The sequence below is a fragment of the Aedes albopictus genome, chromosome 3 (assembly GCF_035046485.1).
Source record: "Aedes albopictus strain Foshan chromosome 3, AalbF5, whole genome shotgun sequence".
Taxonomy (NCBI): Eukaryota; Metazoa; Arthropoda; class Insecta; order Diptera; family Culicidae; genus Aedes; species Aedes albopictus.
In genome coordinates this window covers 36024633-36035053 of record NC_085138.1, presented here as the reverse complement: position 1 = coordinate 36035053, position 10421 = coordinate 36024633, and the positions used below count along the sequence as shown (strand labels likewise).

At 36.5% G+C, this 10421-nt stretch overlaps 1 protein-coding gene across 2 annotated transcripts in view; it reads right to left on the bottom strand.

Moving 5' to 3' along the window:
- Nucleotides 1-2936: 2936 nt before the first annotated feature.
- Nucleotides 2937-10421, bottom strand: part of LOC115254290 (uncharacterized) — a 58325-nt gene continuing 50840 nt past the window's right edge. For both annotated transcript variants that reach the window (XM_062855332.1, XM_062855333.1), the window contains exon 3: nt 2937-10050. In XM_062855332.1, coding sequence (XP_062711316.1) covers nt 4023-10040 — 6018 coding nt within the window. In that variant the 5' untranslated portion in view covers nt 10041-10050 and the 3' untranslated portion in view covers nt 2937-4022. The remainder of the gene's footprint in view (nt 10051-10421) is intronic.

Here is a 10421-nt window from a genome sequence, read left to right as displayed (position 1 = left end):
GGGCAAACAAACGAAAAGAAGAAGAACTTACAAAGTTGTCATTTTGTTATTCTACTACAGAAGAATACGAAAATATGTCTTTGCAGCTAAATAATCAATATAATAATGCAAAAACAATTCAAGGAACTCAAAAATTCCACTCATTTCTTCCTCTATCAGAAAATACAATAAAGGCAAAGCTTTATTCAAACTGCCCTGACAATGATGCCAAAATATTCGATATTGTTAAGAAAGTTGTGTAAACAATAATTTGATAAAAATACAGGAATAAAAATAAACTGATGTACAAAGTATAATGTTATTTTTTATTGCGCACAAATACCACCCCTGAAAAATAAGCCTTATTCGCTCTTTTGAATCTTGCTAATTGAGAAGCTTGCGATATGCAAGAGTTGAATGCACATTTTCAACACAATACCACTACTGGAAGAAATCATTGTTCCTGATAGTGGGATTTTGTAACTTGTTTTTCAAAATACTTTTAAGGCAGAGAATTTCACTCAAATCTTTAAGCTGTCAGTGTCATTTTAACTCAAAATTTTCCAATCTTTCCGAAAAAAATACTTTTGAAACTGGAGAAACACGGAGTACATTCGAAAAGGGCTAAAACTTATTAAGTTATCAAAAAAATCAATATTAAATTAGTAATATCTTCTAAACGGTGCATCTTAGAAAAATGTTACCGAAGTACTTTTTTCTTGCAAATTTGATGTACTTTCATAAAATTAGGGCGACAAACTTTTTTGACTTTACTTAATAGCTTTTTTTGAAAACCGTAATTTTTTAAAACATTTTTTTTTTCATTGTAACCTATTTTTCTCCAGAACAACCCACTGTGCACTAGGTAGCATTTTCAGTCAGCTATAACATAAGGATAATAAAAAAAATATTGACATGTCACTTTTGAGGGAAAATCTATATTTTAGTTCAAATCACAAAAACCAAACATATTTTTTTACCGTGCATATTTTCTCCATATAGCACCAACAATTGTCTAAAACTTCGCCGAAGACACCAAACCGATCGGACAAACCGTTTTCGAGATACATATTTTTGAAGATATCATGTGCATTTTTCATAGGCCCTTCTCATAAGTTAGGCTAGATTCAAAATGGCGAACCAAGTATGCAAAACAGCGTTTTTGTTCCCCAAAAACTTGTATGCAAGGTTTCATGCAAATAAAAAAATACAAAAAATAAAAACTGGAAAAATTTCCCACTTGTTCGCGGAATCGCTCTATAGAGCTTCTGAGTGTACAACAGTTGAGGCAGCGCGGTATGCTGGAGGATCGATCATTACCGTTAAAGTAAGTTTTGACATGATTTAATAAAAAAAAATCACTGAAGTGTAAGATCAATTCATCACTTTTTTTCTAAATAACGGTTTATTGTCAAAAAGACTTCATCAGTTTTGAGAACTACCATGACAAACCCATTCTACTACCCATAATATATTCGAATCAACCAATAAATCGGTGCACGGTTCGAATGAAAGAAATCCTCTAACATCCTCATTTTTATTCACATCCTGTGCATTTTCGAAGCTCCATGGATCAATTTTTTATCCTCAACTATATCTTTTGAAAATTTCTAGAATGCTTTCTTTATTTCTGAACGAAGCATTATAATCAAAAAATGCTACACAACTATGCACTTTTGTTACTTACACAGTTAAAAATGTTATATCATTTAACCTGTAACAAAAGGACCTCGTCGTATCGCACACATTTTCCATCAGTTTATTAGTTTATAGCTTGCTCTCAGTATGAAGCTTGCATTCAACATTCCATACAAGAAATTATTTGATGTAAAATTAAGTTCAATAAGATAGAAATTCGTATGCAATTTTTTTTCGTCGGGTATCATTTCAAGATATTTTGCTGAATAGTAACCATTCTCCGTTAATAGTTTTCTTTGTTTTCTTAAATTGAAATGGAAAACATATAGGGTATGAGTGCCATAAATAATTCTACGCACACCGGTGGCATTAGCTTGTTATTAAGCCGTTATTTGAAACACATGTTAGTTAGGAACCCGATCATTGCAAAACATGACTATTTAACTCTATTTAATGCATTTAAAAGGCACTCAAGTGCCATATATATGCTGGCAGTGCACTTCGTTGCACGATAGTGTCAAAGTTACGTTACAATTAGCGTATGTCATTTGCTCGTTGCAAAGCAAATACATTGCAACAAGTGAACGGTCGCTGTTGTAGATGGCTTCCTATGAAAATATAGCGACTAGCCATTAGTTTTTCAGCTATATCTCTAAAACGGTAAGAGATTCCATTTTGGCGTCAAAGAACGAAAGGAAGAACATTAGTTTTGGCGCTAGGAAAAAATTTGTTTAAAATAATCTATGATACAGACGATACTTCTATCAGCATTTTCAGGCGTTTTTTCTCTATGGTGAAAAATTTTCTGAGAAACTTTTTTCTCAGTGTATTTTTTTAGATTTCTGAGGTAATTTGGCGTCGATTTCACGAAAAAAAAGTTTGTTCTACGATGCATAGTTTTTGAGATATGATTTTTTGAAGTTTGGGGTATTTTGAAAAATTTAGGAAAATTGTGAAATTTCATCTAGCGTTTTTCGGGAAAAATAGTCCACTATATTTTTTTTGAATTCCATATATGATCATATATCCACGACCTCTAGCTCTGGTAAAATTTTCATGAAAATCGGAGACCCTTCGGGCCAAAGTGTTCGGTAATAATAAAAAAAAACCGCTGACGTCAAAGTATAGATTTGCTGATGGATCTAAAACTTTGCACAGTTGATATGGGGCCAAAATGGAACTCATAAAGCGTACAGGAGTAAAATGTTTTTTTTTGTCCCATGCTAATACTCATCTCTGCAACTTCATCCACGATTTTTGCAAATGTTCATGCTATGCTGTCTTGGATTTCTTTCAATTCAGTCAGATATAAAAGGAAATTTATTGAGAATAAATGTTTATTGACATACACAATGAAAAGTTGCAATACAAGTACGTTGCGTTTTATTAGCGTTCCTGACATGTCTTACCTAACTTTTTAACTGTGCATAATAATTCCTTAACTATTTCGTTGGCACATGGTTACACATAATGTGAAGAGAATTTCAAATGAAGATAGTCTTATGGTTTTATTATTTCATCCGTAAAGCACCGTTCTTTGAACCACTATGTATTTTTTACATTTTTAAGTTTTTTTTTGCCGTTTCCGTGCACTAAATAATATCGAAAGGCTATACTTATTAAGTGAACATATAGCCTTTTCGAGAAACAAGTTTTCGATAGAAGCGAAGACGGCTAATAACAAGACAGGTATCTACCCTTTTGCTCCATATACTCAAACTTCAACACACACTAGCGCCACGAACGAATTCAGCGAAAAACATCATGAATGAGTGTGTGTAAGATTGTACAGCGGTACAGCTCCGGTGTACGTATTTGCATGTACATTGTACACCCAGACAACCATGTTTCAGTGATCCTTTGAATCGTTGATGACATATCAAACGTGTCGCTTGCGACCAGGGGGATGACGAAGGGCCCGAATCATCTACCCAGCATCCAATTCAACATGGCGTCCAATATTTTTATTTTGATTGCTTAATTCATGGAAAAAATGCGCTGGAAACATCGACACTGCTTCGCTGCTACATATAATATCGTGCAAAGTGATAAGGAAAGAGGAACTATCATCAAAAACAACGTTCTCGTTTGAAATGTGTAATTTCTGAAATAAGCACTAGCAACACACGAGCCACACACCCGAAAATCAGGAGCAAGTTAGGGTAAACCGACCAGAAAGTGGGTACCAAAACGCGCCGTACCAAAAATGATGTTGGGTGGAGCGGCGATGTACCGAGTTTGACAGCCATGTCACCCCACTGCTTGCGACAGAGTGTGAGCTTTCAGGTGGTCAAAACAAATATGGTCTAATCGTAATTTCAGCCCTTTTTAGACAGCAATGAATGAGCCTGTTTTATCAAAGAGGGAAGGAACTACATTTTTATAGCCTTATTATTTCCTTTGTTTTAACTTTTTCGTTTTTTTCGTGGGTCTTCTGTCTGTGGAATTTTTCTTTTTTTTAAATTTATCGGAAATTCAGCATTTTGGACTTTGACCAGCTCGTCCACAACTTCTTTGTGGCCCCTCTCGGTAGCCACCTGAAAGGGGGTACGCCCTTCACTGTCAAGGCAATCGATATCTGCCGAATGGTCATGTATGAGCATCTTCACAGCTTCCAAGTTGTTATTTTCAGCAGCCAAATGCAGAAGAGTGCGTCCGGATCCGTTCGGAGTGTTGACATCTAATGCATAATCGGCAAGAAGTATTTTCACAACATGCCACTGGCCCTTCAAGGCAGCTATGTGAAAAGGAGTTTGGCCGCTCTTGTTAGTAGCATTGAAGTTTGCATCGTGAAACATGATTAAAATGTTGACCATTTTCCACATGCTATTCTCGGCTGCATAATGAAGAGGAGTATTTCCATCGTTGTCCTGTACATTGACACCAGCTGCACAGTCATCTCTAAGCATATTCACAATTTCCATATTACCTCCTTCGGCCACCAAATGAATAAGAGTTTGTCCGGCTTTATTGGCAATTTTGTAGTCTGCAAATATTTTGTAATCTTTGTCAATCAACATCTTGACCATCTTCCACTGATATTTTTTTGCGGCGAGAAGGAGAGGAGTATTTCCATCGTTGTCTTGCGCATTGACACCAGCTGCATAGTCATCTATAAGCATCTGTACAATTTCCATTTTACCTTCTTCTGCTGCCAAATGAATAAGAGTTTGTCCTTTTTTATTGGCAATTTTGTAGTCTGCAGAATATTTGGAATCTTTGTCAATCAACATCTTGACCATCTCCCACTTACAATTAGAGGCGGCAAGAAGGAGAGGTGTATTTCCATAGTTATCTTGCGCATTGACATCAGCTGCATAGTCATCTATAAGCATCTGTACAATTTCCATATTATCTCTTTTGGCCGCAAAATGAATAAGAGTTTGTCCTTTTTTATTGGCAATTTTGTAGTCTGCAGAATATTTGAAATCTTTGTCAATCAACATCTTGACCATCTCCCACTTACAATTAGAGGCGGCAAGAAGGAGAGGTGTATTTCCATAGTTATCTTGCGCATTGACATCAGCTGCATAGTCATCTATAAGCATCTGTACAATTTCCATATTATCTCTTTTGGCCGCAAAATGAATAAGAGTTTGTCCTTTTTTATTGGCAATTTTGTAGTCTGCAGAATATTTGGAATCTTTGTCAATCAACATCTTGACCATCTCCCACTTACAATTAGAGGCGGCAAGAAGGAGAGGAGTATTTCCATTGTTATCTTGCACATTGACATCAGCCGTATAGTCGTCTATAAGCATCTGTACAATTTCCATATTACCTCCTATGGCCGCCAAATGTATAAGAGTTTGTCCGTCTGCATTGGCAATTTTGTAGTCTGCAGAATATTTGGAATCTTTGCCAATCAACATCTTGACCATATCCAGCTTACCATATCCGGCAGCAAGAAGAAGAGGTGTATTTCCATTGTTGTCTTGCGCATTGACATCAGCTGCATAGGCATCTATAAGCACCTGTACAATTACCTTATTGCCTCTTTTGGCCGCAAAATGAATAAGAGTTTGTCCTTTTTTATTGGCAATTTTGTAGTCTGCAGAATATTTGGAATCTTTGTCAATCAACATCTTGACCATCTCCCACTTACAATTAGAGGCGGCAAGAAGGAGAGGAGTATTTCCATTGTTATCTTGCACATTGACATCAGCCGTATAGTCGTCTATAAGCATCTGTACAATTTCCATATTACCTCCTATGGCCGCCAAATGTATAAGAGTTTGTCCGTCTGCATTGGCAATTTTGTAGTCTGCAGAATATTTGGAATCTTTGCCAATCAACATCTTGACCATATCCAGCTTACCATATCCGGCAGCAAGAAGAAGAGGTGTATTTCCATTGTTGTCTTGCGCATTGACATCAGCTGCATAGGCATCTATAAGCACCTGTACAATTACCTTATTGCCTCTTTTGGCCGCAAAATGAATAAGAGTTCGTCCTGTTTTTTTGGCAACTTTGTAGTCTGCAGAATATGTGGAATCTTTGTCAATCAACATCTTGACGATCTCCCACATACGATTTTTGGCAGCAAGGAGAGGAGTATTTCCATCGTTATCTTGCGCATTGACATCAGCTGCATAGTCATCTATAAGCATCTGTACAATTTCCATTTTATCTTCTTCTACTGCCAAATGAATAAGAGTTTGTCCTCTTTTATTGGCAATTTTATAGTCTGCAGAATATTTGGAATCTTTGTCAATCAACATCTTGACCATCTCCCACCTATTATAATATGCAGCATGATAAAGAGGCGTATTTCCAATGTTGTCTTGCACATTTACGTCTGCCGCATATACATCTACAAGTATCTTCATAATTTCCATATTACCATAAATGGCCACCACATGCATAGGAGTTTGTCCGACTTTATTGGCAATTTTGTAGTCTGCAGCTTTGTCAATCAACATCTTGACCATCTCCCACTTACAATTATGGGCGGCAAGGAGGAGAGGAGTATTTCCATCGTTATCTTGCACATTGACATCAGCTGCATAGTCATCTATAAGCATCTGTACAATTTTCTTATTACCTTTTTCTGCTGCCAAATGAATAAGAGTTAGTCCGTTATTATTGGCAATTTTGTAGTTTGCAGAATTTTTGTAATCTTTGTCAATCAATATCTTCACCATCTCCCACTTCCTAAATTTGGCAGCAAGAAGAAGAGAAGTATTTCCATTGTTGTCTTGCGCATTGATATCAGGTGCATAGCCATCTTTAAGCATCTGTACAATTTCCATGTTACCTCTTTTGGCCGCCAAATGAATAAGAGTTTGTCCGTCATTATTGGCAATTTTGTAGTCTGCAGAATATTTGGAATCTTTGTCAATCAACATCTTGACGATCTCCCACTCACGATTTTTGGCAGCAAGAAGGAGAGGAGTATTTCCATCGATATCTTGCGCATTGACATCAGCCGCATAGTCACCTACAAGCATCTGTACAATTTCCATTTTACCTCCTCTGGCCGCCAAATGAATAACAGTTTGTCCGTCTGCATTGGCAATTTCGTAATCTGCTAAGTATTTTTCGATTAACAGCTTGCATATTCCCGCATCCCCCGTTTTGGCAGCTTCATGTATAGGAGTATTTCCTTTAAAGTCTTGAGCATTGATGTCAGCACCATGCTGCGCAAGCATCTTCACTAACGGTTCGTTCCCATCAGATACAGCGTAATGAATTGGTAAAGCTCCCTCTGAATCTGGGGTATTTATGTCTATTTCAGATTCGTATAGTTCCGTTTTGTTATTGATTGCTCCGTGGTAAGTACAATCGCCAAATTGGTGATCACAGAGAACTAACTTTAGAATGTTTTCTTTCCTGGATTTAACAGCAGCATGCAGAAGTGTGGATTTATTGCTTCGCCAACTTTTACCAAACAGTTGCTTGGCCTTATGGTGGTTCAGTAGCTCTTTTAAAATTAGCTCGTAGCCTTCAGAACAGGTTAAATACATAGTGTAGGGGGTTTTTCGACAAATATTGATAATTGTGTCCATTTGCAATTTACTGTTATCCCAATTTTCCTCAATCATCGAAAAGAAAAAGGCTCGAACTACTTTATGTTTTTTCAAAACATTTAACAAGATCGCTTTCCAATCTAACACATGATCATACAAAAATTTCGAAAGGAAATATTCAGCATACGATAAGTGAGTGAATTTTAGCTGATTCTTGTTCGAAACATTGATTAATAGTGACTTTTCTCCGTCGTACAAGATTTGTTGCATGTTTTCCAGAATTGTTGCAGAATCGTTATTGCTCAATGTTTTACGTAATTCAGAAACTTTTAATTGTGCAATAGCAATAATCTGATGGGCACGATAAAATTTATCCAAATTGTCTTTGAAAAATTTCTTAATTTTCAAATCAACTGATGCGTAACCTTCTTCGTTCTTTATTTTCTTAACAAATATATTGAACGATATGTTGACGAAATTTTCATACAAACGCAATACACTGAATCCGTTTTCCAAATCTAATATTTCGTTCATTTGGTCATTTGTTGACCTCCAGTATTGCTCAAATTTTTCTTTGTTGACTTCTGCAAGCATTCGAACCATTAGAGGTAGACCAGTAAAGTTGAAATATTCAGATTGAATACGGTCATGCAGAAGCTCGAGCAAACGTTTCGCAAATTTTTTAAATCGTTCGGAATCATTCTGACTGATTTCAGAACTGATGTCCCAGTAGTTTCTCAAAAACAGCAGCTGCTCATCCTCAACTAATGGAACAAGATTTAATGCCTCAACTTGCAATTCTTTCTCGAGTGTTCCTTTCACGTGATTTCTGCCACTTATGAAAACCCGAATATTATTTTTGCAGAACGTTTCTTTGATAAGTTTGATAGCTGCGCCCTGATATAGTTCATCAATCTCATCGAAACCGTCTAGTAGAATGAAACATTGGTTTGGGTAATTTTCCAAACTATTTTGAATAAACTTTTGGATTGATATTGAAAAAGGAGAGGATTTCATAAGTGTGAATACATCGTTCCCTGCCTTATAATTTTCAAACTCAAGTGTATTCAAACAAATCAGATATACGTGATTGTTCAAATCAGCCTGTAGTCGATGAGTGATTTTTTTTATGAAAGTTGTTTTTCCCATACCTGGTTCACCTACCAATATGTGATACTTGTTCTTACCGGACGATTGCCCTAGAATTGAAATAAATTCCTTTTCTGTGTGTTCTTTCAGTCTATTTTGTGAAACTAGCTTACGTGCCACATAATTACAGAAATCTGATTCTGTAATCTTTTGTAAACTCTTGCGCACTTCGGCTTTAGCCATGCAAACACAATTGTTTCCTTCGGAGCTGCTCAAAAAAGGTTTCTGATCTCCTTTCCGATTTGTAACCATGTGCCAATTTTCAAATTCCTTTTCAAATATTACATTAAATTTTATTCTATCACTAACCACGCTACGGTCCTTCTCGTATACCCACTTCTCTACAACCGATTTTGTAATGTTATCTCTCATCAGGGAGAGTTTGTCAGGCTGGTCGGTGCATATTACAAGGCATTCAAAAAAGCTTCTCAAATCAGACTCTTCGATAAACCGAGGAAAACTTGTTTCGCCGGATTTGTTTTGCAATAAGCGTTTGTCTACCTTCTTGCAGAAAATCACCTCTGATAGGCGTTTAGTCGTTTCGTCCTGGGTAATATAATGTGTTTGAAGCTCGTGCCATAACCATCGTTGATTGATTTCATCCTCATTTCCTGTAAATGTTTCTGAAAAGCGTACGGAGCTATCTATCTTCAATATGGATCGTAAAGGAGTGGTGTATTTTCGTAAGATACTTTTTACTGTTCCAGATTTCTGAAGTTCGATTATAGCATCTTTAATGGCAACAGGTAATTTGTTTACCTTTATCAGTAAGGCCTGAATTTGGTCGGCTTTGGGTACATATTTTTCAGTTGTTCTGATGAATACCTTATTTTCCAGTGGCTCATTCGAAGCACAGCTTTTTATATCCATAAGCTTTCTCAGCTCTTGTGTAGTATTTTTGTCAATCGATTTATTGGTAAAGATAATAAATCGCTTGGTGTAGTTCCTGTGCTCACTTCGTTTGGAAACATTCAAAAACGATTGGATGTACATTGGTAGGGAGAATTGAGTGTTTTCATCAAGGCTTGAAGGGAAAAACTCTTCGTACTCAATTTTGGCATTCGATGACTGACTGTGTTTGGCTTGAAAGAACCATACTTCCTTCCGATCGTCCAAAATCAGCACAACGTCATCAAACTTACCGGCCTCCTTCATTTCCGTTGCCAGGCGGAACCGACGATCTTCGAGAGATGCAGCCACGAATAATGTAAAAGCAAGGTCTTTCTCATATGCGAAACCATGGTTTGTCAGACTTCCACTCCATGTAAACATTTTTGAAAGGGAAGATTCCTCAGTTGAATCCATACGAATATACCTGTAAATAGAAAATTTATCTTGAATAGTTTTATAACAATAGGGGGATTCACTTAACAGCGTAAACTGATTAAACTGATTAATCGTTGCGATCACCAAGGCAATCTTTGATTATTTCATTCGCAAAATCATGAAACATTTCAAATAAGCAGAAAGTCATGGCTTACGCAGCAATTTAATCTGTTTAGTCAGTACCCCTAATGTAAACTTGTGTTGCTTAGTAATTGTATTGTTGAGAAAACATGTGAAATGCACGGATTAAAATGTGCATGAAATTGTGAGCTTAATTTAAAAGATCTGCACTGAACCACAGAGAACAGACGTCCAAGCTCATGAAGTGTAGTTGTGTAAAGAATTGCAACGGTTGTTTTG